Source organism: Corvus moneduloides, chromosome 3 (assembly GCF_009650955.1).
Source record: "Corvus moneduloides isolate bCorMon1 chromosome 3, bCorMon1.pri, whole genome shotgun sequence".
Taxonomy (NCBI): Eukaryota; Metazoa; Chordata; class Aves; order Passeriformes; family Corvidae; genus Corvus; species Corvus moneduloides.
In genome coordinates, this window is record NC_045478.1 from 60,246,829 (window position 1) to 60,273,692 (window position 26,864).

Here is a 26,864-nt window from a genome sequence, read left to right on the forward strand (position 1 = left end):
CGCTGCGTGCGCGCGCAGCCACCGCCCGCGGGGCGGGGCGGGCGCTCATTTCCTCCCTGGGCGCCATTTTGTAGCGCAGAGAACTCGCAAATAAAGAGCGGGCGGGAGCGGCGCGTGGGGGAGCTCGGGCGGGGGGGGGGGGCGCGGCGGTCTCGGCCGCGGAGCTGGTGGTAGCGGCGGCGGCGGCGGCAGCGGAGCTGGTGGCGGCAGGCGCGGAGGTGGCGGCGTTTCGCCCCCGCTCGATGTGAGGCGGAGTGCGGCCCAGGCGAGCGGCGTGCGAGGGGCGCGGGGCCTCCGCGCCGCGGGCGGGAGGTGAGTGGCCGTGCGGGCGCTCCGCCCCGGCGGGACATACGGACCGGGCAGCTCGCGGTCCCGGGGTGCCGAACCCCAGCGGCGCTTCCATCCCTCACCTTGGGCGCAGGGGGGGAGGAGCGGAAGCACTTAGAGCCATTTTGTGCGAGGCCCCGAAGCCTGGCCTGGCTGCGCGACCGGGATCCTCCTCCCCCTGCCTTGGGCTGCCGGCGCGCCCCCGGGAGCCGCGCTTATCGCTTCCCTTGTTGGAGAGGAGCGAGGGCGGCGGGGCGGACATTGCTTGGGCTGGGGGGCGGCCACAGCAGCTGGGTCTGTCAAACACCTGCGGCTGCGCCTCGCGGGAGGGGGGGGGCGGCACCTCCGCGGTTGCTGAGGCGAGTGTGAGGGCTGACCAGTTACGGTGCTACTGTGAAGGTTTTCTTTTTAGACATCAAAAGGCTCCTCTGTACAAGAAAGACAAGGAGCTGCTGGAGGGGGTTCAGGGGAGGGCCACAAAGACTAATTGGGGTCTGGAACATTTGTGTTGTGAGAAGAGACTGCGGTAGCTGGGCCTGTTTTCTCTAGAAAAGAGAAGACTGAGAGGGGGTCTCATCAATACATACAAATATCTTAAAGGTGGGTGCTAGGTGAATGGTGCCAGACTCTTTTCAGTGGTACCCAGGGACAGGACGAGGGGCAGTGACCATAGATTAAAACACAAGAAGTTTCACCTCAACATGAGGAAGAACTTCTTTACGTTGAGGGTGGCAGGGCACTGGAACAGGCTGCCCAGGGATGTCATGGGGTCTCCCTCTGGAGACAATCAGCACCCACCTGGACATGTTCCTGCGTCACCTGCTCTAGGTGATCTTGCCTTGGCGGAGGGGGTGGTGTTGGACTGTGTAATCCCCAGAGGTGCCTTCCAACCCTAATGATTCTGTGATTCTCTAAATTATACGTGTGTATATATATGCACACGCGTACGTGCTTTGGGAGCTGGGAGCCCATGCTGGGGTTTTCCCCATGAAACTATTTTTTCTTATCATTAAAATGACTCAGTTCGGGCATAACTAGTAAGGCCTCTTACCTGATATTATTTAGGTATTTTTGTTCACTGAGGTTTTCTAAGAAGTTTTTAAATCCTGTGTTTTATAAACCTTGTAGGAAAAGGTGTGCGGGCTTCTACCAGAGTTACTAAAATTAATGCGCTTTCCCCATTTCACATCTCTTTTAATTGAAACTGCCATAAAAGCCTAAACCACTGAGATTTCATAAAAATTCTTTCAGTGCCTGTGACAGTGTTGCTCTAAGTATGGAGTATGGTTTTATGTGGCTTGTTGCCAGGAGCAGAAATGCAGGAGTGGTGTGTGGCAGCCACTGTCTCTGCAAAATCATGAAAGTGCTTAGTTAGGATAGTACAGTTAAGCTGTTCATAATATAAATCACAAAATAAAATCATGTTAATTCCAGTCAGTTATGCAGGAATGTTGTTTACATTGATTCTTTTTATTGTGGAAAGTAACACTTCATCATGTTCTTGCAAGATATTTCTGATATGGGTAGGAGAGAGATGATCTCTTTTAGAGGAGAGCTGTGTGATAAGAAGCATCTCTCGATGCACAGTGCTTGAGAAGTTACTGTATTAAATTCAAAGAATGAACATTTCAGTTGCACTGTTGTGGTCGGTAGCATACAGATTCACCTGGTCGTTAACTGAAAACTAAGGCAAATCACCGTGACAGTTGCTGTAGCCAGCCTGGCGCTGCTAATGTTTCTGAGAAGAAACATGGAGCACAACGATAGCAGGGATACAGCAGTAGTAAACGTCTAAGCTTCTGGTAAGTTACTCCAGGTTCCCAAAAGGCTTTTGTAGGGCAGTAGTGAGTTGAAATTCGTATGTGTGGAAAGAGCACTAAGTGTTTATCTGTAGATAATAGTAACCTAACTTTTCCAGAATAACCTACAGAACATTTTTCACTAGTGTGTGTTTATTTTTTAGTGTGTGGTTCTATCATGGCACATAATAACAGGTGGCAGTAAGACAGTAGCTTCTAATGCAGTGGCCCATAACTTCAGCCTTCACTTTTGTGCTCTTGTCTGAAAGCAAAAGGTGATTTTGTAAATGGTGATGTGCTGGGTGTAGAGGTTAGAGTAGCCTGGTCTGGTGCTGGAATTTTGTGTCAGGTCTGGAGATGCAAGGTTGACTACCTTTGGATGAAACATCAGCCTTTGATTCTTGTAGTCATGATTGTGACAGCCGTCATATATTTGTAATTGCTGTATGCTGCAGCAGGATTTACAAGCTAAGTCTTTGGGCAAATTCACATATTTTGGTATTTGTGTGCTTCTGGTACTTTTTTGAGGAACACGCACGTAATGACTTGATGTAATGTGTGCACCATTTAATCAGAGCTAGCTGTAGTTGTGTGGGACATCTGAAGAGCATGTTTCTCTCTGTAAGAAACTTAACACTAGCTGAGATCTTCAAGACTACTTCCAAACTCCAAAGGAGTTCAAATTTCTAAAAATCTTTAGGAAAATTACTGTGGGAGAGGTGGCAGCCTAAATACAGGGGTCACAAGCATTCCCTGTGTACTCACTCTCAAGTTACTCTGAATGGCTGAGTTGGGCACTGGCAATTTGTATCAGTAGTCTGTTACACTTGTATTTTGCATTTAAGGTACGTTTTTGGTAAAACAGTCTCAAATAATGAGCTGCATGCAGAAGTTAAAGTAAAATGCTTGAGTAACTTCTTGTGAGTGGGAGGGAAGGGGGTGGGAGTGGGGGGGACCTCCAAGTTTAGGGAAGCATTTATGTGCCTGCGTGTTACTAAACCTAGCAGCCGGAAGCTGCCATTCATTAGTGAGATGCTTCTACTGAATGTTTTCTTTCTGTGGGTTCTAATGTCAGCATTTATTATAGGAAGGGAGTGAGTGTTGGTTGTTTTGTTTGTTGTTAACCAGGACCTTGTTTGGTAGGGTGCTGTGTAGTTGTCAGTGGTGTCAGTTAGTGTAGATGGAAAAGGCTCTACTTCGCTGGAATGTATTTGCTCGTCTTACTGACCAACAGTTTTAGGATTTGGAAAAGTTAAATTAGTTCATTGAGTCATTCTGAAAATACTAAGGTAATCCATAAAAATCATTGAGAAAATAAAATATCTCCTACTTAAGAGCATTGTTCCTTGGAAGCTAAGTGTTCACAACCAAGGAGTTGACACATCCTTTCCCTGGTACATGTGCAGCTTTATATGCTTGTCAACTGTTAAAGTTATGTGCAGCTTTTCCACTGGAAAGCATATTGCAAAGATGCATGCCTCTAGGAAACCTTGCATTCATTATTACTTGAATGCCTGTAAGATTTATGAACTCCGTGTATTTTACATAATCATAGTTCTAGAAAATACTGTCTATTGCTTTTTGAGATAAGGAGGCATATAACTCAAGGCAGTGTGAATGTTTAACCTAGCAGAATGCAGTCCTGTTGTTCTCTGTATGCACTAGAAGAACTCAGTTTGATGATCTATCTAAGCCATTTATTTTGCATCTTTTCCTGAAAATATTTACATGGGTTTTAAAATAACAATACTTCCTGCTTATTAGAATCTTAGCATGTAAGTACTTGCAAGAACGTGTAATGTTCACAAATTACTCTCTTTTATTCCAAAGAGGAGGAGTAGTAGTATAAATCGCTTTCCTCAGACCCTGATTATCTGCTGTGTAAAATACAGTGTTATGTAGATGTAGACATATACTACGTGTCAGTTTGATACAAAGCTGGGAGGTTTTGATTAGTTAAATAGGAAGAATTGATTACTGATTGGCTTTTTAGACATAAATAGAAAGTTTTAATTAACTTTTAGAAAAAATGCATCTGAATATATCTAGATTACAGGAGCAAACTTGTAGTGTTGTTTTGTACTCTGCTGCTGCATTGTGTGGAATCAATATTTCAGTGGTGTAATACTGCAAATTAAAAAAATTAAGGCTAGAAGTACAAGATTCTGTTTCAGTGTTCCATGTACACTAGAAACTACACTAAATAAAATTCCTTTTTTTTTTTCCTCTCCCTTCAGAGTTCACAATGACGAATGAAGAACCTCTCCCAAAGAAGGTATGTGTAAAATTACTTGTGACTTCACCCTTCCAGGTAATCATGACAGCTTGATAAGTTATGCTTTTGTTTTGCTTCATAGGTTCGCCTTAGTGAAGCAGATTTTAAGGTTTTACCTAGAGATGAGCTTATTCTAAGGTAACGTAAAAAGTGTTTTTTCCTTCTCAACATTTTAGTGAACTTTCAGTGGAAGATGTGTGAATTTACTCTTCTGTTGTCTTTTAGCATCCTGTTCTGAAAAACTTTTACATGTTTCATGATACATTTCTTCTGTAAATTTGTTCTCTTGCCTCAAGTATTTTTATTTGTAGTTTGGGGGGGGGGGGGAACACTTTTTCCCAAGAGGCAAAATCCTTAGTAGCATTTTGTAAAACATGAGTAGGAGTGGGGTTTTTTTCTTACTTGTAGCTACAGAAGATATGATTGCTTAGATTCCTTGCTAGATCACAAGTTACTTTAAACATCAGAAAAATGTCAACTCTCTACTTCTCCAGTATGTTTTGCACTTTCTCAGTCCATTCAATTGTCTTCTCAGCATGTTCAAATATTAACAGAAAAATGTTAAAAAGAGTTTCCATCACCTAGAACTTTCATAAGGAAGAGCCTGGCCATCTTTTTCATGTTTTAGAAAGCTTAAATGTCACCACAAAAGCAATTATAGGGAATCCTGTTGCCCAGACCACCTGCTTAAAGAAACCGTCCCAAGCTGCTTGTCTGTGTATGCCTGAACTTTATGATTTGTAAACCAGGAGCTATCCAAACTAACCATCTGTGGGGCATCTGTTCATCTGCTGGAGTAGTCTGTGCATTTTGGTAAACACTATTTCTTGGCTTTTTGTACGCTGAGTTATTAGCATTATGAGGGTCTCAAGGTAAATTTTGCTGTTTCATAGAACAAAGACTAAATTGTGTAGAAACACAGGGTTACATATGCAACACTTAATGTACATGGTGATCAGCTACTCTCCCTTCTGGGTAAACTATCCTGCCAGCTACTTTTGGGGTGACAGTTTTTTCCAGGGAGTGAACACAGTCTGGCTCTACATGCTTAAACTGGTTTCTGTCTTCCTCTGAGTATCCAGTCTTTTGGGTAGTAAAGAAGAATTTATTTAAACAGTAAGAAAAAAATTCTTCTTCGATAAGTGGTTTTGGCCTTGTGATCCTTTTCATAGAAATTTCTGTCCTCAAGATTATCTTTGGCAGTAGTAAACTCCTAAGTCTTCAAAGCCGTGCCCTTACTTCCTGCAATAAAATTCATGTGAAAGGTACCAGAGCATAGATTCTGTGCCACTTGCTCTCTGACTGATAGTGTGAAAACACAAAAAGGCTGCCAGTTGTAATCAGTTTCTATAACTGCAATGATTAGTTGATGCTGTAGAAGTGATGAATTTCCAACATATATTCAAGAATGTGATGGAATACACCCAAGGAGGTAAAGTATGTCAGCAGCTCACCTGTGTTAACAAGGAGGCAGAAGGGAATTTGCTAACGACAGCAATGTTACTATTGAATCATCATCTTAGTGTGTAGAAAAACTAACATGCTTTCAGAAAGGGCACTTGATGAATTTAAGGAGAATGACTGTTCAGTATACCCAGAAATTGAAATTTAAATTCTGTTTTGATCATGTCCATTTCATTAGTTTGCATTGATCAGTCTTTCAAACACTGGGGGTTTTTTTGTATGGGGGGGTGAATTATGTGTCTCTAGTAAGTTCACCTCTAATCGTGATTTCACATAAAGCTAGCAATTATTACACTAACTGCTGGCTTCATCTGTAGGCTGGAATAAAATACTATTATTACACATGTATTTTAATCAATGTCATTTCTACTGCTTTGAGACTTAGGAAAGCATGTACTGATCACTAGATTGTCTTGAGACTTGGAATGTATTTTTCTGGTCCATGCTTTGGTGAGGCAAATGCTTTTTAAGATGGACGTGTGTCATCACCTTTTGGCCTTTTAGGTAGTAAGTCAACATTGCTGTACAATTGCAGTGATGAAATACGTATGTAGAAAAGATTCTCTCTTTTTTTGGTCAGTTTCTGTGCCATGAGTCCCAGTTTTACTGTTCTTTTCTATGAAGTACATAATTTAGTTTTGCTCATTTTAACTTTTGTTGACTGAACATGGGCAGGACCCAACAGAGAGACTTCAGATCTGACCTTGAGTTTCTGCTTGTCTCATGGCTGTGAACTCATCTTAGTCTTTCCCCTCTTCAGTGCAGTAGTTACTTACCTTGACTGTAGGAGCTTCTGAGAGAAAGAAGAGCCAGGAGTGCAGTAAAAAAATACTCTGTGGATCATAGCTAAAAATCTGATCAGTATTGCCCTGATTGTTTAGCTGGTAAAACACTGAAGCACTCAGATATGCACAAGCATTTCTGAGGAAATACAGTGTTTTTAGTGAACTTCAGTCAACAGGGACTTAGAGCCAGTCCTTTTTGGAATGGCCTGAGTGCAGTGTGTGTCTCAGCTCCCAACTACTTGTCATTTGCGGTGAACCCCAAAGTGCAGCATAAAAAATGGGTGCTTCAAGAAAAAGTATTTAGGACTTCATAGCTTCAAATTACCTTTATAAAGTCTGCTTAATATTGTTAGAGAACGAAGGGAATTAAGCAACTGACGTAATGCTGCTCAGTTACCTTCCAGTTCTTGTGAGACTGTGATCCCTTGAATGTAGAATAGATTCAGGAGTGTCCTCCCAGTTCTGCTGTCTGTGTTCTTGAGTGCCTTTCCAAGTAGCGCTTCAGTGAAGCTCTTCAGGTTATTAATTTTGAACCATCAGATTATGGACATAAACTACCATATTGAGTGGAAAGCAAACTGATGGGAGAAAAAAAGCTGGCTTTTAGCCTTTGTCATTCTTCCTCCACTCAGATTCACTGATGAGCCTTAGTCTTCTACAGGTGTACTGGAAGGCATAATCCGGGGCAAGGAGGTCAAGGGTCTAGCTGTGTTCCCTCCCAAGATCTTGCTCATTCCCAGCCTACTGGTGAGGGGGGAATATTGGAGAATGTGCCTTGATGAAGTGTGAGCACTTCCTAGCAGTGGGTGGAACACTGATCTGTTACCAACACCATTCCAGCTACCAGTGCAAAGCACAGCACAGTGAAGGCTGCTCTGGGGAAAATTAACTCCGTCTCAGCCAGACCCGATACAAGTTGCTTGAACTGCAAGTGTCTTCACCAGGTTTTTGACAAAATACCGCATCTGAGTAGTTAACGTTTTCTAGAAGAGTTGGTGGGCATATGACTTCAAATCCATGACATGGCCTAGTGCCATCTAGGCTTTCTTTTCCAGGAGTTTAGTTCTTGCCTAAATGCTAGCAGTTGTTGAGAGGTGACTTAGAGGTGTTATCTATAGCATTCTTGGCCACCGTAGGCTGCATGATTTGTTTGTGGGTGGTTATTTGGGGGGTTCTTTTTTTTTTCAGGTAGAGGTCTGTCATGTCTACATAACTTGTGTTTCAGGTCCTCATTTCACTTGCTCTGTATGTTACAGGAGTGTGGGGGTGTCACAATTTTGGTAGAATTACTGGTTTTGGGCTGTGGAGGTGTAACTTAAAAGTCAAGTAGTCCTGTGTATTTGAAGACCAATTGTTTTATTGCATGTAATTTTTAAATGTAAAACTAGGTTATTCTTACTAGGTTTGCTGTTTAGTAGACCATTTCAGTTTTACTTTTGGGAGATTGAAATCTCCTGAACAAACAGAATTTTTAATGGTCAAATGGTGAAACTTCTTAGAGCAGAGAGGTTAGTTTAAGGGTTAAGTAGAAATACTTCTGCTCTCTTACAGAGCTTGAGAGTTCATTCATGCTGTTTTCATGTTCAGCTGAAGAAATGTAAAATTTTGTTGTTGCTTGAAGGAAGATACTACATGCTTCCTTTTCCCAGTGGTGTGATCTTGCTTTCTGTTACAGATCTCTGATGCTTTTTAGACCCTTTAATGAGCTGTTTGAATTCACTAAATGGTCAAAATTACCTAGAGGTAGATTTTACAGTTTCAGTTGAGGTAGTGGTGTAGGTTAGAGACTTAAAATAGAGCAGTTATGATGAGTCTGGCATAAAATACGTGTCAGGGAGAGAAGGTGATGGGGAGGAGGGAACAGACACCTTCTTCTGTAGTGGTAAGTTAGTAGATGAATTTGCTTTATAATGTGCAGTTGTACCATCAAGAGGAGCACACATAGTTAAGTGCAGAGTACTACTCAAAAATCCCAAACCACCACGCTGTGAACTTTTTTCATAAAGCATTCCATGCTAAACTTTATGGCAGACTTTATTTGCTACTGATTTGATGGTTTGTATAAAATGCTGTTTTTAAGTGATGTTTTTTGGCTGCAGATGAATTGCCTAAATAACATGCTTTCAAAGAGTTATTGAACTGTTTGGCTTATGGATGATGAATATAATCAGAGAATGGTCTTAACCTGAATGAGCTGATACAACTGCCTAACCTAGACCACCATTTCTAGTGTTATAATACAGTTTTGCTTGTCTTGTTCACTTGGTAACATAGTTAATCTTGTATTTTTATCACACTTTATTACAGAATTTTGTTTGAATTGTTCTATGAGAATAGGATATATATATATAGGGTACTTTACAAAAATAACAAAGTAATTAGTGTTTGATTCCAGTGTTTGTCTAAATTACTAATTTTTAAGATGTGAGTTTTAAGTGTTGTAATGCACGGCTACTGTTTTATTCTTCTGAGATACAAAGCAGATTTAACTATTTCCACGATTAAAAGCCCCTTTTTTAAAACTAGAATTGTCTTCTGTGCAATTCTGTAATTCTCTCTTGACATTTTCTGATTATGTTATCAGTGTGTACTCTGAAAGCTTAGGATGAGATGCCTTGATTTTATAAACTGAGCTTCAGAAAATTCTTGTTTTTTCTTTTTACATCTGCAACAGGTGGAAACAGTATGAAGCATATGTGCAAGCTCTGGAGGGCAAGTACACAGACCTTAATTGTAAGTTAGCTGGGTTTCAAAATGATGCAAGTTATCTGAATGTATAAAGCAGAGTGATCAAGTAGTATCTGTGCTTTCTAAAAGTGCTAGAAATAAGAGATAATAATGTATTATGTCAGTTACTTGTCAGGAAAATAGCCCCTGTTTTTTCTACTGTAGGTTTTCAGCCTCTCCCAGCTTTCTTATCAACTTCTTTTCCAGTTGCAAATTTATCACACCATCTAAAAAGTCTTATTTTTGCATCTATAGGACTGAGACTGCTGGCCAGGGAAAAGCTTCAAAGCATAACCCTATAAATAGGTGTACTTTCAGAACTTTACCGTTAGGAAAGGAAACTTTATCTACCAAAATACTCCCAAGAATATCTGTGCCTTTAGTAGTCTTACAGGATTGTAAGACTTGGAGGGGAAATAGTGTTTAGAAGTAAATGTCTAAAATGAGTCCGCAAGTAATATTTGATCTGATCATTCTTACATGGTCTTTAAAACGTGGTCTTTTGGAAGATAATATGGGAAAAACATCCTACTCCGAAATGAGAAAATATGAATACATTTTGGGAATGACTGAACAACCAGTCCTAAGTCACTTTTAAAAGCTTTGTTGGCAGCTAGAGATGGAGTGTTCTCCTGTTTTCCACTCACCCCTTCAGTCTAAATACTTGAAGTTGTAGTACCACTGAGTTTGAAGGGGTTTTTTTGTCAGTCTGGATGGATATCCTCTCTTTTGCTGTTGTTACATCCTTCTAGTGCTGTCTCATGATGTGTTGAGTTTTGGAGAGACTAAAATATAGCAAATAGAAGCAGGTGATTCCATTCACATTTCAAACTGTCTAAACATAGATAAATAAGTTGTTTCAACATTCCCAGTTTCTTGATTTTGGAAACAACACAAGCCATAGTAGTCAGTGTTAATGAATTATCTGCAAAGAATTATTTAGAAATCATTGTTCTGAAGCAATTTGTGATGTTCAGGTTATATTTGCAGCTGATTATTCTCAAGGAATTGGAAAAAAATGAAAATCTAAACTATTCAAATTTTTCATTCTTTTATACATGACAAGTAGCAGAGTGAATGTATACAGTTGGTACTGGGTTGCTTGCATATGTTTTTGAGTAATTTGGAAATGTGCTGCCTTCTCTCATATTTCATATATAAGTTTTCATAAATGTTCATGGATCAGAAGTCTAGTTGTGACAGAATGTTCTTGAATGTCTTACTGTTTGCTCATGGAGTGTTGAGACCAGTTTGAGGATTTCCATAAACAGCACTGTTTTACAGATTGTAGATTGGTTTTTGCCAGAGTACAGACTTTCTTCCTCCCACACCCTGGCCTCAACTCTTCTTACACATACCTGGGCAGTTCCACCTTCCCAAGTTTCAGACTGCAGATTGTAATAATAGTTGGTTAAGCTAGCAGTTTAAAAGTTATTTCCTATATAAACATGGAAACATCTTCAAAATTCTAGTAAGTCTTAAAGAAGGACCAGGGGTATGGATTTAAAGCCACCTGTTGTCAAGTTTTTGTAATACTTAATGATGTATTGGTTTTTGTTTATGCTAGTTATTAACATGACTGCAAAAAGCATAGCTGTTTATGACTTCTGTTTATGAATTTGGTCTTCAGATTCTTTTAGCTGTCTTTTAAAAACTTTCTATGAGAGGGTAGTATAAAACATGCTTTGTGTGTTGTTGCTTGTATTAGCTAATGATGTGACGGGGTTGAGAGAATCTGAAGAGAAGTTGAAACAGCAACAGCAGGAGTCTGCCCGAAGAGAAAACATTCTGGTGATGAGGCTGGCAACTAAGGAACAGGAGATGCAAGAGTGTACTGTAAGTATTTAGAAAGGATGAGTGTGATACTCCTGCAACAGGAATATCAGCTTTTGAGCCAGTACTATGTGCTATGTTTTTTGTGGATCTACAGCATCACATTTTCTGTGTTTAAAGAAATGGCAGGGTACTTTAGCTTTTATCGAGTTAGTAAAGATCACTTCTTAAAGTGTGGGGGTTTTCTAATATTAGTTATTTATGTTGATTTTCAGCAGCATTTGTGGTTGGAAGGGCTTTTACTTCAAGCTAATTCTTGCATGTGCCATGCTTACTCTCCTTTAGCATTTATCTACTGTGCATATCTACAAAAATGTTACTTCTGAGTATCATTAGAGTCAGGAAGAAATTAAAATGTAAGGATGTGATTGAGTTTATTTGGTTTCATTTAGGGGGTTTTAGGCTGATATTTATATTGCCTTTGGATAACAAGGTATTTGTAAGCCTCTGTTTGGCTGGATAGGTGAAGTTGCTACTGACTTGTTCAAAGTTCTTTTGAAATTTGGCAGCTCTGCTTAATGACTAATGTTCTAAATACATTTTTTGTTGATCTTTGTTTCTCTCTCCTTTATTTCTGGCAACGTTCTGTGACTTTTTCATTTGTGTTTAGCCTTGGTTTCTTGAAGCTATCTCATTTTGGATTACCTTAACATAATTTTCATTCTCCTTGAATCTGGCAGTTTCTGAGAGGATTGTAAAAAGCTTATTGCTAGTTTCAGTAATACACTCTTCAGAGCTTCTCTTAAGAAAAATACAAGCTCTGTGCAAAACTAATAACTAGTATTATAACTTTCCTTTGCTTTTTTAAGTCTTCCTTTCTTTTTTGCCTGAAGGTTTTCAGAGCTGTCAGGTATAGTAGTGTGACTGAACTCTGTACACAGTGCTTTCATTGCTCTTAAGACCATAAGATCACTTTAGTTCACAGTAAGTAGTGCTTTAAACAGGGGGGGGAAAAAAAGAGGAGATTAAACTTTGCAGTGGCAAAAAACGAAGCCCAGAATCACTGAGGTTGGAAGAGACTTGGAGTTTTAGTCCAGCCTGCCTGTTCACAACAGGGTTAGTTGGACCAGGTTACTCAGGACTATGCACTATTGGCTTTTAAGCATCTCCTAAAATGAACACTCCAGAATTCTTTGGTGACCTGTGCCAGTGCTGAACCACTGGCACAGCAGAATGTGTTTCCTTATGTTTAAGTGGAACTTCCCGTATTTCAGTTTGTGCCTATCACCTGTGCTTTCAAGTGAGCGCCACTGGCTTTGCCTCCTTTACTCCCCGTCAGGTATTTATGCACATTGATAACATCCCCAGAGCCTTCTCTTCTCCAGGTTGAGCAGCCCTAACACTCTGAGTCTCTGCTTGTGTCACATCCTCCAGCCCCTTAATCATCTTCACAGCCCTTCATTGGCCTCACCCTGATATGTCTGCGTCTCTCTTGTACTGGGGAGTCCAGATCTGGACCCAGTACCCCACATATCTCACCAGTGCCAGGTGGAGTGGAAGGATCACCTCCCCAGGCATATAGCTAAACCAATAAATACTAAAAATAAATAAAAAGAAATGTATGTTTTTCACCAAAACCAAATTCATGTGTATGGTATTTACCTTTCTTCATCCCTTGAAGTTATAAACTTTAAAGTATTTAATGTTTTGAGTTTGACAGTATGAAGACTATAGGGGTTTTTGACTGCACTTTGTTAGATGTTTATAGCTGCATACTCTTTCCAGAACATCTGCACAGAAGAACTTCTGAAGAGCTTTTATTTTCAGTATATTTTAAAAAAGAAAAAAGGGTGGGTGACAACCTACCAAAAAGAAACAAAAAACAGACATAGGCCCACACACTCGGGTGGCTCATACTTTTCCTGCTCTTGACTCAAGAATAACAAACACCAAGGTTGTAATCTCCATAGTATATGGAAATAGGAAGATGCATCCTTGAAGAAGAGGTGTAAAAGCTATAACGGAGGCATTGTCACCATTAAGTATTTTCAAGTTTAAAAATGCACATGGTTTCAAGAAGGTCTGAAGGATCGTGTTGGATAAGATGCAAAGCTAAGCTGTAGGTTGCTAAATCACTTAATAAAAACTATTCACCGTGGGCTGTTGTTTGACATGCCTAATTTTAATCCATAAAACAATTTTTTCATATTTTTATTAGAGTTAACATTTTTTATAATCCATACTTACACGTAAAATATACCAGTAACACTTATATGTAAGCCTTCAGTGTTTCCTGTCACATTTTAATTAGAAAGACTGAGCATCTATGGTGTTTAGTTTCATGAAAACTACTGATTTGTTTTTGGGACATTTTATTCTTACAAACTTGCCGCTATCAAATTTAAATGGTTAAAAACTTAATACCATACCATATTCAACTGCTAGTAGTTGTCAAAGACTGAGTTTTCTGATTACTTGTGTAGAACACCTTGCTTGTTAAAATACACCTGCTCTGTTTTAAAATAAGATGTGATGAGCTCTATCTTGGTGTTTTAATTTTCACCCTTTTTAAAAATAGTAGCTTTTTTGTTGTGTTTTTAGCTTATGAAAATCACCAGTTGTCATCTTGAAAGTGTAGGTGTGCATGTTGGAGTAGCAGAATCGTTGCCCTTATTCTGTATCAGTGCTGTTCTTGAAGAAAGAAATGGGAGTGGAGCGCATAGCTCCATTCTCTCTTGTGCTCTGTGCTGAGTCTAGCAGGAGAATATATGGATTTCTTCAGAGCCAGCAGCTTAGTAAAAGTCTGTGACAGGTGCTGCAAAGTTACTCCACAGTTTTAGGGTGACTGAGGGCTGCCTTGAAGTTCAGGTGTTGAACATCTTGTGTGCCCTGTTGTCAGCAGTAGCCTTGAGCTACCTTCCTCCAGCAGGAACAACCACCTAAAAGAGGTTGCTGCTCTTAGGGAAGTGTGGGTAAGGTATTGGCTATGGTTTCTACATAAAGCTTTATTTCTGGCAGAGGTGGTGGTAAAGTTAATGCTACTTCAGGGAAAGGCCTTAACCCCCTCCCAGGCTACTGCACAGTTACTGTAAGTCAATAAGTGGATAGACATTTGGAAATACTTGTTGCTCAAATATGGTTTTTATGGAACAGATAACAATGGGTGGAACTTTCTGTGGGTGCAATTGGACTGTAGCACGAGATAGTCATTACTCTTGTGCTTTAGGTTACTGCTCTGTTGTGCTTTTTCTCTTCTGAGTTTTGCATTTTATTCCTTCCTACTCGTTCTTTATAAGAAGGATATACAGTTGGTCTCACTTAGATTGCTTACATTTTCTCTCAGGCACCTGTGATCTGTTTTGTAAATTCTTCATGTTTAGAGTCTGTTCCTTGTAGCTATCTTTGGATGATTTCAGCTGAAAGCATGCAACTATTTCCAAGAATGTGGGAACTAGGGGATTGAAAATGTTACTGTCTGTCTTTAACAAAAAGATAAAAATCCACACAAATAAAACACACAGCCTGATGTCCTCTAAATGGACCGCTTGCAGTGCTGTCCTGCCTTGGGTTGGAACAGAGAGAAAGCTGATACCAAGGTTTTTATTCTGTTCATGAAAATTAGCCCTGCTTGTCCATCTGATGGGCTTTTGAAAAATACCAACTTGTGTGTGCTTTCATGTTTGGGAATATGAAGTCAGTAGGCATTTCAGGTATTAGAGTGGGCATTCCCTGGGGTCTGGCATTGGACATGACTGTTCCTGTAGGTTCAGCTGTAGCCTGAAGTTGGTCCTGACTGCAGGCAAACTCTCCTGCTCCCTAACCCTTACCACCTTGAATATCAGTGGGAGGTGACGCATACCAGAAAGTGGTTAGAGGGAGCAAGAATGTGAGGTTTGGACTGGCTAAGCAGGAAGACAAACATAATCAGGAAATAGGCAGAAAAGGGAAGACATTTGGGCTTGCTTTGGGAAAAGGTCATTTTGGGAGGAGGTTGCTAGGTCTTCATGGATGAACAGCCTTACAGATGAGAACTCTGGAGTTACAGCTGGAGGAAGCACTTGTGAAGGGATTGAGAAAATTTGAGTTGGAAAAAGTGGAGGGAAAGAATGGTTTTAAGTTTGGGGATGGAATGAGCAAGGGTTGTTAATTGTTCTACATGACTGCTTTAGGAATGATGGTTGAGCTGAAGTCCTGTGCAGGTGCCATCTGCTGGTCTCAGGAGTGTGAGCTGGAGAGATCCCAATGAGATTGGGATTGCGCAGCATTGGTTGAGTCCCCTGGAGTGTTTAAATGCATTTCTGGCATGACTGAGGAGCAGTGGCAGCAATTCTATGTGTTAGTGATTCAAGGAATCTGTTGCAGCTTTTAGATTTACAGTGGAAGAGGGAGGAATCTGGGCCTTAGTAAGACAAGGAACATGGCCTTATCCCCCCCCCCCTACCTTGTGATGCCTGTTTAAAAATGGATTGAAAACAGTGTTGCTGTATCATGATTATATTTCTGAAATATGTTGCCAGTGAAGTTGTCCATTTCACTGTCTACTAGCTGTAGCCATCACAAAGAATTGACAGGTTGCTGAAATACTTCAGCAGCAGAAGAATCGAGTGGCTAGAAAATACACATCAATAACAATGAATTAAACTGATCTTTATTCAGTGAGCAGCATATTGCGCATTCAGTGAGGCAAAGGACCCATGGGGTAAAATGCCCTCCAAGAAATGTTAGCATAACCTTAATCTGGACTTCTTGTTTCTAGGCAATGTTTGTATGTGGGTTCTTGAGTGCTTTATTTCTTGAAAATATTTATATGCAGTCCTTTATTCCCTTTATATTTCTTTCTGGATACATAAAAGTTTGTCTATTTAAAGTCTAAAGTATGATGATTCTAGGTTTTTTAAGTAGCTAAGTATTTTTATTTCGATAATACCAAATTAATGTGTCAAAGGAAATATTTCAGTTCTTCCAGTACCTTTGAAACTATGTACTTGAAATAAAATCCAGGAATTTTTGCTGCTTAACAATATATAAATTAAAACACATTATACTCAATTTAGAAGTAACTGAGGTTGCTACTGCACACTGAAGGTATGTAGGGCTTCTGTACTTTGTTTTCATCACTGTCATATAAAGACCCCGTAACAGAGTAACTGCATGTACAGGAGCATAGTTAAGCTGTCAGTGCTTCTGGCCGTGCTGTTGGCCCATGTAAAAGCAAAGAGTGCAGGGAGACTCTTTCCCTTTAGGGTTTGTCAGTGAAACTCTGTTGCTCTCAAGTCTGGTTGCAGGACTGTCTGCCCAGGAAGCAAACCACCTGACTTTCAGTTAATGTCTTTTAATGTCAGGTAACTCCGGTCACCTCTTGCTGATGAAGAAATGCGTATGATACGGGGAGCATAATAAATTGAATTTAGGAATTAACACATTCTGTGCAGGTTGGTGCGATATTGGTGATTAGCAGGATTCTAAACATGTATGCCTAGTACAATTCAAGATAATGTCTGTTGTGATAGGATGAGAATTTAAGAAACCTAAAGTTAATCCCATTTATAGACATTCAAGTTTTGACTAATAAATACTATATTTAAAAGAAAACCTCTCAGTTATTACTTCTGAAATTTTGATTATTGCAAGTGTCTGGGTTCTAAACACATAAAATTGTAACTCCTTTGGCTTGTGGTTATTGAAAGAGAACAAAATCTTTTAATTGCTGTCAATATTTCTAAATTTTGTTGTTTATAAAATACACAATTTTGCATCAGAAGTGACTATTGCAGTTGCAAAAAACCTTAGAAGTTCATAAAACCTTTTTATTACTTGTTTGTAAATATTTCTTGTCAGTTTTAGCTGTAATGTTCCTTAATAATTTATGCTGGACTTAAGTGGGAATTAACTGTCTGTTTTAAGCAGATAATTCTTTCCATATGCTCTTTGTTCTCCAAAAAGAGTGCAGGAAGATACAAAAGAAAGGGAGCATTCTAATGCTCCAGATACTGTTCTGACAAATGTAATTTGACATGGAGAAAATGATCTGGGATCTGGAGAGGAATCTGCCTTGAAAGGTTAAGCATGGCAGGTGGTAGGATGGGGGCTTGGGTGAGCATGTACATGAACAGGGGTGCAAGGAGTGCACAAGTGATTTTTGTCCTGTGTTTTTTGGGTTACAGTGTGAAAGAAGGCAAGCTATCTTGATGTTAACTTTGGAGTGACTATTCTTATTTGTATCAAAATTACTTATAATTTTTCTTTAATATTGTATTAATAACAGCCTTTTTTTCTTATTTTATGCAGAATCAGATTCAGTACCTCAAGCAAGTTCAGCAGCCTAGTGTTGCCCAACTGCGATCAACAATGGTGGACCCAGCCATCAACTTGTTTTTCCTAAAAATGAAAGGTGAACTGGAACAGACTAAAGACAAACTGGAACAAGCCCAAAATGAACTGAGTGCCTGGAAATTTACGCCTGATAGGTAAACAAAACAAATACTCCCCAGTCAAGACTTCCCTGACAGTCCCACTACGAGAATGCTATGGTGGGACAGCCAAGTACTCGTTTCCACACCAAGACTCAGACGTTTTGAGGCAAAAGCCACATTCTTATACTGTCCAGCTTGTAATGCTTAATGTAAAACTTACCAGATGAACCTTGTGTTTCAGCTTTTTTCTCCCCCTTTGCTTCAGAGGCCTGACAGCGTCGGACTATTCTGAAGAAATGGCCATCTTCGAAAAAAAATCTTTTCTAGAACATGTAGACATTTGCAAAATTGTTCTATTTGAAGAAAATAGAGGGAGAAACAGAAGTCTTAAGTCTGTGGCACACTGTGTCTACAGACAGTTTGGAGGAGAGAGAACCTAGAGCTTATAAATCATGAATTGAACATGTAAAATTCCCGTAAAATGTAGAAGTGGAATATGCTTCGCTCTTAACCTTGAGCCTAGTGACTTAGAGACACTGTAAGTCAGTTTTGCCAATAAGACTGTGGACTTCCTGCTTGTTCACTGAACTGCTGGGTCAAAACTTGATGAGGTGAATTTTGCATTAAAGAGTTTACTTGCTAACCAGTTCTGAATAGCCATGAGAGTGCTATTTGGTATCACAACAGTGGTAGTGTACACATTTGCCTGTTTAGCCTTTGGGCTCTCTAGCACTTGATGCAGCCTTAAGTCACTGTTGCTAAATAATGAACTGTTTTCTGGATGGTTGGTAATACTGTGGACGCCTCAAAATTAGGACTGTACAAAAATGTACGTTCCATCTAAAAGCAGGTTTAAAATTGTTTGAAGCAATATATATTTGATCACAACTAGCATGTATAAGAAAAACTGGTTGTGATAAGAATTTCACTGCATGTTTCCATGCAGAAATGAGAATTTTTCGATCTTCATACTAAGAACTGATCTCAAATGCTCAATACAGAAGGCACATGATGGCAACTGTCTTCAGTGTTGGTGGGGTGTTTTTTATTCCGTTGTATGCCTGGGTTTTTTTGTATTGTGCTTCTTTATAAAATGTGCCTTGAAATAGTTGTAATATAGAGTTCAAGGAACACTTCTGGTTCTACTGTTGTATTGTGAAACTCCTGGGATGAACGAGAACTGAACAGGTTGTCATTTCTGCATTGTCTCGTTCACTGAAAACGAAGTCAGTATTTTAACAAACCAAAAAAGCCTTAAATGCATGCATTTTTGTTGGTTGAATCAGTGAAGGAGTTTTTGCTACTCTACTGATGCCTCTGTTCTGTTGTCCCAAGTTACTTGTAAGAGTAGCAATCTGGGACAGTTGGGAGTGCACATCTGAGGTCTGTAAAGCAAAATGTAGATTTGGTGTAGCATTTGTGTGTTTGTTTTTTCCCATAGCAAATAGAGTTCTATTTAGTAATCTGAGGTTTTGATTTTTTCAAAACAGTTGGGCAACGTTTTATGACTCAGTCTGATCCTAAAAAATTCATTTTTAAATTAAAAAGATACATTCAGCTGTCACAGAAGGTGATGTATTCTAACTGTTTTGATGACTTTTATTAAGATGCCATTAATAACTTTGACTTGGAAGTATCTTTAACTGTTTGTGCTTCAGATGATTAATACGGGATCAAAGAGTAGTATACTTATGCAGGTTTATTTTTTTTTGCATGAGTAATGACTTAACAGCAAAAGAAAAATCCACAGAAAAATTTTACCTTTTTAAAAGTGATACATCCGGAATGATTTTGCTATAGCAGTATCTAAGATTTTAATGATCTAGCATCAAAACAGAGGTAAGACTTATATTAATAAATTGTCAATGTGTTACCAAGCCATTTGTAAAGCTCACTATAATGTGTTGAAAGAGACATGCCATGCAGATTGCTTGTTTCTAACTTGGAGTTGAGAAAATTATTTAATACGTTTAGATACAGGTTGGTTGTTTTCTAAAGTCCTCAGGCTCTAAATGTGTGTGCAACTGAGGAGAGACAAGTAACTTGTGACTTCCTTTCAAACTCAAGTGTCAAAACGTTATTTCTGTAGCATCATACATAATTTGCATCATATAATTTTAAGTCAGTGGTGTGAATGTGCATAATTCATACATGCAGTGGCTGGAATATAGAAAGTTAGAGTTATTGCCTGGTAAATAATTGAGGCTGTCTTTGTTAACTGGATTAAGATTTTACTGGTTTTTATTTCTTGAAAGGTAAAGAAATTGGCTCATGTAAAATATTTGTAGTTTTTTCTCATTCTTTGCATCTTGCACCCCCCTTCTTAATAGCATTAATTGCCCATCCTTGTACACAACTACTCATTTCATGGCATCTGGCTTAGTTTTTGAAAGAGTCAGTGGTCCTATTCACATCCTAAACAGATGTTCTTGGGGTGGATAACAAGTTAACTGCAGCCCTAAGCAGAGTTAGTTCTGGACCTTAATGTAGATAAGGCTGTGCAGCATAAACATTACTGATGTCTGGAGGGGGAAATAAAAGGGCACATAATCAAAGGAATGGCTATGCTAAGCCATTTTAACCATCATTAAGCGGAGTATAAACTTGGAATAAAAATTAGTTGAAATGTCATTTTGCGGTAAACCTAGTAAAACGAATTCTAGTCTTCTGAAATTTAACCACTTACATTCTTACAGGTTTTGTTGCCTGTATGTTCCAGAGGATTTGTGAAAACAATGCTGAACTTAGTTTTACAGTTAATAGGAATTATTTTAATAGTTATTGGATTTGATGTTCTTGAATGTGTTGTCTTTTTTGTAAATTGTAAGGGTTACTCTCTACTAGCTCAGAACATCTGGAAAAATTTTGATGGGAAGAAATAGCATTATAGGTAACTATGCAAATTTCTATACAGGTAATAAATATTTTACATTTTGGCAGGAATTAACTTGAAGATATTAATGGGATTCTAAAATTGTCCCAATTCCAAGGTAACTGGTACTTGCTGATTCTGCAATTGATGTTGGTTTGTGAAGAGAAAAGCATTAAATGACTTAAGCATTGTAAACTTTTTCTACTTGTAGTGATGATGAATACAGTAACAGGAATTTGCAAATGGCTAAAAATCATGTCTGCCTAATAACTTTTGGGATCTGTCACATTGGTTATCTCCAAAGTGGTCCTGCTTTACACAGAATGAACATCTCTAAGGAAACTTGCATCTTAAATGTGCGACTTGGACTGTATTAGGTCAGCACAATTTAAACTTCAAGGACCTGGCATTGGACATCACATCAAGAAAGAAAACAGGCTGCTGCCTTTAGCAGAGTTTCAGGCCTCCAGGACTTTACACAGCCAGATTCCTTCTGGAGCAGCCCATCTGAAAGATTTGGGAAAGTCAGTTGAAAAATGTTAAATGGGGCAGAGTTGGCAGAACTTAAAAGTTGTCTAAGGCTTGAGTGGTCAGAAGGTAGTTAAGGAAATTGCTGTTTTAAATTCGTCTGGTTGGGTATTTTGGTTGCAGGAGAGAACTGTGGCTGTGATTGTAGCAGAAATGTCCTGTTCTACTTTTTTAATTCTCAATTTTTTTCCAGTATTTGTCACTTGTTTAAAAGCATACAAAAAATTAAATGACCTTCTTGGTCTTGAAAAGTAATGCAAGTCTTGCTATTGAATTCACAATAAAACTGTTCAAGTTTGGGGGTTTTGGCAGAGCTTACACTTCTATAGAAAAGATGACAGCTTCATTGTGGTGCTGAGCCTATGAAAAGGAGAACTGTTTGGGGATGCTATCCTGACTTGGCAGACTAAGAGTCCTAGAGGACTTCAATTTTTCTTTTGTGGAGTCAGCTGTATTGCCTATATATTAATTTGCATACTACTTCCTATAATGCTTTACAATGAGATTTTTATCATGAAGATTAAAGATGTGTAATGTTACCAATTTAGTAAAGGAAATCCTGTCAGTTCAAACTAAGTTTTCCTACCTGTTCCACATTTCCTTCAGAAACTGAACAGCCTAATGATCATTACTTATGATCTGAAATACGTAATTTTAAAGGAAGTAGATAGATAATATACCCTTTCCTTGATGTCCTTCCAACATTTAGCTACATTTTCATTCCTCCTCACCATACAAGATGTACTTTAGAAATGCTGACCATAGAAATCATGAAGCAGACACTGCATGTGACTGTCAAACATATAAGCTGAGTTGAAAAACAGACATCTCGTTTTTTAAACAAGAGTACCTGGACAGCATTCAAATGAATGTTTAAACCTCTTAAAGAAAAATGGATGTCAGTATGAAAAATGAACATGAGATTTATTATTTCCCCCAAGCAACTTCCTTTTCTTCATTCAAATTCAATTACTAAATTTCACTAGTACAGCAAATGGGGAATGATTTTGCTTATAATTTGCTGTGCAATCCTTGCTCTTTTGAATTGCAAAGCACATCTTTAATCAAATATGTAACTCCTTTAAGAATTAGTACATACAAGATTGTGCATATTGATAATCCAGATGTTGGTATCAGAAAAAGTACAATATGCTTATTCATATTTTCAGTAATAAAACTTGCCTTCCACTTTGTGGGACAGCGACAGAAGATCAACTGGCGATGGAACAGCATGTGGTAACTATAGGGAGACTTTCTGCTATGACAATTATGTTGAGGCATAATGTTCCTTGAATTGTGACATGCAGAAATTGCATCTCCTTTTTGTCTGTAATTGTGATTGAGGAAGATAACTGAAGGTTTTGTATTTGTTTTGTGATAGATGGCTCTTTCCTTTGCAGCCAAACAGGGAAAAAGTTAATGGCGAAGTGTCGAATGCTTATCCAGGAGAATCAAGAGCTTGGAAGGCAGCTGTCCCAAGGACGTATTGCACAGCTTGAGGCAGAATTGGCTTTACAGAAGAAATATAGTGAGGAACTTAAAAGCAGTCAGGATGGTAAGGGATTTTTTTAACAAAAATAGAAGTTGCCTTGCACTTCTGCAAGTTTAATTTTGTGATGATACACATAATACAAAACCATCTTTGCCAGTATGAAAGGGTAATATTGAGTAAAATATGACAATAGTATTAACTGGTAGTCTTAGTTAAACAAACAGAATCCTTAACTTTGGGGGAGCTGGTGGGATTCGCAGCTCCAGTAATGTGGTGTTTGAAATCAAGATTTTTGTCCTGTAAGTCTTGCTATTTAATAGGGAATGTTTAGACTCCACGCATTACTGGTGAATTGGCAAGATGAAGGCTGTTAACATTACATAAAGCCTAGGCATGCGCTGAGAACAGAAAGCTTCTTGTTAACTCTGACTCATTTGGAATTTATTTTAAAAAATTGGCAACTTTTAACAACGCCTAAGAATATGAAAAACTGTTGGGTTTTTTTTTTCCCTTTGGTAGCTCAGATGAATGAAAATCTCATCATGTTTACAGTCTGAATTTTGCGACACTGTAAACCTAAATTGAATTTGTCTAAAAACTCTGACCTCTTGCATAATTCAAATGGAGGGGAAAATGCAAGTTTAAAAGTCTTCAGTCTCAAATTCTTTGTAGTGTCAGTGGCTCTTCATACAATGTTAGAGTAGGTTATCTGAAGTTTGGGGATATAACCTATCTAGACATCACATAGACCTGAATATCTTTTTGTTTGTTTTACATGTGAAGTTTGTAAGATACCAGAAACTTGATAACGGCATCAAATCTGGGATGTCCTGCATTTTTAAGGATAGATCATATTTTCATCTCTTTGAGAAAGTAACAGTATAAAATAGCTAGAACTCTCAAGGTAGATGACTGTATAATGTCATTTTGTGGGAATAGTAACTACTATTTTGGTAATGCACTTCAGCAGAATTCACCAAGTACGTAATTGAAGCAAGTGTAGACATTCTTTAAAGACTGCTGCTTTTATGTAGTAATTTCCAGCACTGAATTGCTTCTTCCCCATACATGAATCAAGATATCGATATTCCTGTGATAAGTTTTCCTAATGATTGTTTTCCATAGCAGCAAGAACACTTTTTTTATTTTCACAATATTAAGCAGTTTGCATTTTATTTGCTCTGTCATACTGATGGTGCAGTTGGATTGAAGACTGAGTCAGTGTTTCTTATACTGTTTTGAGATCAAATTTGTTTTGTTCCAGAATGCAGTCCTAATTGTAAAAACCTTTTTCTGATACATAAATATTAAAACACCCTGTGAAGGTTGTTAACACTCTTGTTGGTAAGGTCTTTTCGTGTCCTCGCTTGAAGGATTTAAAGGATTAAGCACAGTAAGAATTGAAACCTCCTCAAAATACGATAAAAATAATTCCTTCTTTTTGGCTACTGAATAGGGTTTGACAGTAACTCAGATCTGTTACGTATGGATGTGGTTCATGGTCACTTTTACAGTATTTCTGCTAGAGATTTATACTTGAGCAAAAGACACATTAGGATTTACTTGCAAAATACTAATTATTGTAATTGAGCTTTTTTCTAAATACCTTCCATTCTTGCCCAGCAATTAAATTTTTCTCACATATTTTGAATAGCAATATAGAAAACAGGTAGATACCACAATTTTTAAGCGTTTTCTCCTTCAGAGGCAGAGTATCAAAACCAGTGCATACCTGATGGCTAAGAAATAGTTCACTGAAAAATTTCAGCATAAAATAATGAGTTATGGGATTTTAATTTCTTGTCTGAGATCCAAGCTATATATGGGCTACTAAGTGTTTGCAACAAATGTGTTTTCTTTACATAGAATTGAATGACTTCATCATCCAGCTTGATGAGGAGGTAGAGGGTATGCAGAGTACCATTCTAGTTCTTCAGCAGCAGTTGAAGGAGACTCGCCAGCAGTTGGCACAGTACCAGCAGCAGCAGTCCCAGGCCTCCAACCCAGGTACCAGCAGGACTCCATCCTCTGAGCCCACAGAGCAGGGAGAGGCTGTGGGCAAAGACTGCAGCCGCCTGGCAAACGGACCAAGCAATGGCAGCTCCTCCCATCAGCGGACGTCTGGGCCTGGATTTTATAGGGAGGGTAGCGGCACGGAAGATGACTTCCCAGCTTCTCCAGGGAATGGTAATAAGCTGTCCAACCACTCTGAAGATAGAACTGGTAGAGGAAGTGGTAGCTACATAAACCAGCTCAGTACTGGGTATGAAAGTGTAGACTCTCCCACTGGCAGTGAAAACTCTCTCACTCACCACTCAAATGACACAGACTCCAATCATGATCCTCAAGAGGAGAAAACAGTGAGCATGAAAGGTAACAGAACTGTGGGTTCTCGTCATGTCCAGAATGGTTTGGACTCCAGTGTAAATGTGCAGGGTTCAGTTTTGTAACATTTTTCTGCAAAATTTTTATACAGTGTCTTTGAAATTGGGAGAGGATACTGTCCAGAAGCCGTTTAAATTAGTGCATACTTGTCACAATTTTGCCTTTTTGTGGGTTTCTTTTTGCTTCAATACCTCTGCCACTTTGGAAATTTTAACAGTTAATTACGTTGAATGTTGCTAAAAGGACGTTTGTGTAGCTCAAGTTATTTTTATATGAGTTAATGTGAAGTTGAAATGGAAATTATTTCCATAAAGTATAACATAAATGATGTCTGTACAAATCTGTGTATATCTAGAACCTGTGCTGTGTAAGGGCATTCTTACTCATACTGTTATACTTAACACCACCTTCAAGATTTGTCATAATAGCTGTGGGTTTATGACTGCCAAGTTTGCCCAGTACAGTAGTTTTATCACTAAAAAGATGGACTTACTGAGGGAGTCCTCTAGTAGTTTCAGTGTTAATTACAGTTTTTCCCACCATACATCTGTGCATTTTCTCCTTAGGTGACCGAATGTTTATGAATTGTGTGCATAGTTACTCAGTTTTTAAGAACTGTTGTATCCTGTTGATGCATATTGCTCTGTGACTCCAATATTATCTTACCTGTACTGACCAAACCTAAATAAAAACTTTTAATAATGTAATTTCTTCATTGTTCTGCATTGGCTTTACATGGCTTATTTGTATGCGGTGTATTTATAGTACTTGCTTTTGAATTTGTTTCTATGTCAGTCCTATCTGATACAGCATATGCCAAACACATGAAGTTATAGGTGTATACTAGTACTAATTTCAGGACAGCCTCATGGTGCTTATTGCACAGGTTTTGTTGTTACTGACAGAAAATGGAGGTGGGGGGAGGTGGAAAGGAGAACTTAATGAAAGTAAACCTTGGAGTTTGAACCTGGTTTTATTAACAATTACAAAAAAAACCCCAAAACAAGCCAAACTGAAAAGCTGGAAGTACCTAACAGGTAAATGCACAAATTTAAACTACAAAAATGTAACGGATTGGCAATTCAGCCTTCTAAACTTTGTTTTTAAATGCCTGCCTGAGGAAACTGATTTCTTAACGTGCAGAGAATGAAAAATTTCCTTTAATTAAACATACTTTGTGCAGTAGCAATGAGCTATGAATTTCAGAACCTGGATTTCTGGTGTTTATTTTCTATCTACTAGTTTAGTGATGGTAGCACATGAGCAAGAAGATGAAAAAGCACTGTTCAAAGGTAAGACAAAAGTACTTAGTGGTGTACTTTAGGGTGGACTTAAGTCCAATTTCAACATTTTTCTACCTGTGAATCTTGTAATTACCAGATGACTAATAAAATAAATGCATATGTAGCCACTAAAATTATCAGAAATAGCTTACTGCTTTGCAGGTCACTGTGGAAAGAGACTTGTTTGAAAGCAGTATTTCTCCAAAGTTCTGGAGCACACTTGACTTTGTTTAAATTTACAGTTACAGTAAATTCTTAGATTATAGAAGGGCTTCTCTGGTAGCGTTTTTAAGGGGCATAAATTAGTGTCTGCAGTAATACTGTCAAAGACAAATTGATGTAATTAAAATGCTACCAGCTACTGTTGTCTGTATTAACTAACTACCTAACATGCTAGTCCATGGCTGGCACCACTGCTGTTTTCATTGGGTTCACATCAATGTTCTAAGATCACCAAGATTCACAGTGGTCACTGGAAGTGTAAATTCCATTGGTGATACCTTGTTGCTTTTCACATGTTGCTTCAGGCCTTATTCCTGAAAAATAGCAGTTGAATGCATGAAAGGGAAGTGACAAATATCTGTACAAAATGGTACTGGCATCTGGCACCCAAAGGAATTTTTAGATCCCAGAAGTCTCTGATGGTGAATTTTATTTGATCTTAGTATTATATTGCTTGCTTATGTAGCATGTGTCTGTGTACATCCTCGATCCTGTACATGGTAAAATGCAGTATTTTTA

General features: G+C 38.7%; 1 protein-coding gene across 1 annotated transcript; it reads left to right on the forward strand.

The window, feature by feature from the left end:
• Positions 1-141: 141 nt before the first annotated feature.
• WTAP (WT1 associated protein) lies at positions 142-25,547 on the forward strand. Its single transcript, XM_032101823.1, has 8 exons — positions 142-312; positions 4,364-4,401; positions 4,484-4,539; positions 9,325-9,383; positions 11,086-11,213; positions 17,439-17,617; positions 22,364-22,518; positions 24,322-25,547. The coding sequence occupies exons 2-8, from the start codon at positions 4,372-4,374 to the stop codon at positions 24,903-24,905; spliced, it is 1,191 nt and encodes a 396-aa protein (XP_031957714.1). The 5' UTR covers positions 142-312; positions 4,364-4,371; the 3' UTR covers positions 24,906-25,547.
• The last annotated feature ends 1,317 nt before the right edge of the window (positions 25,548-26,864 follow it).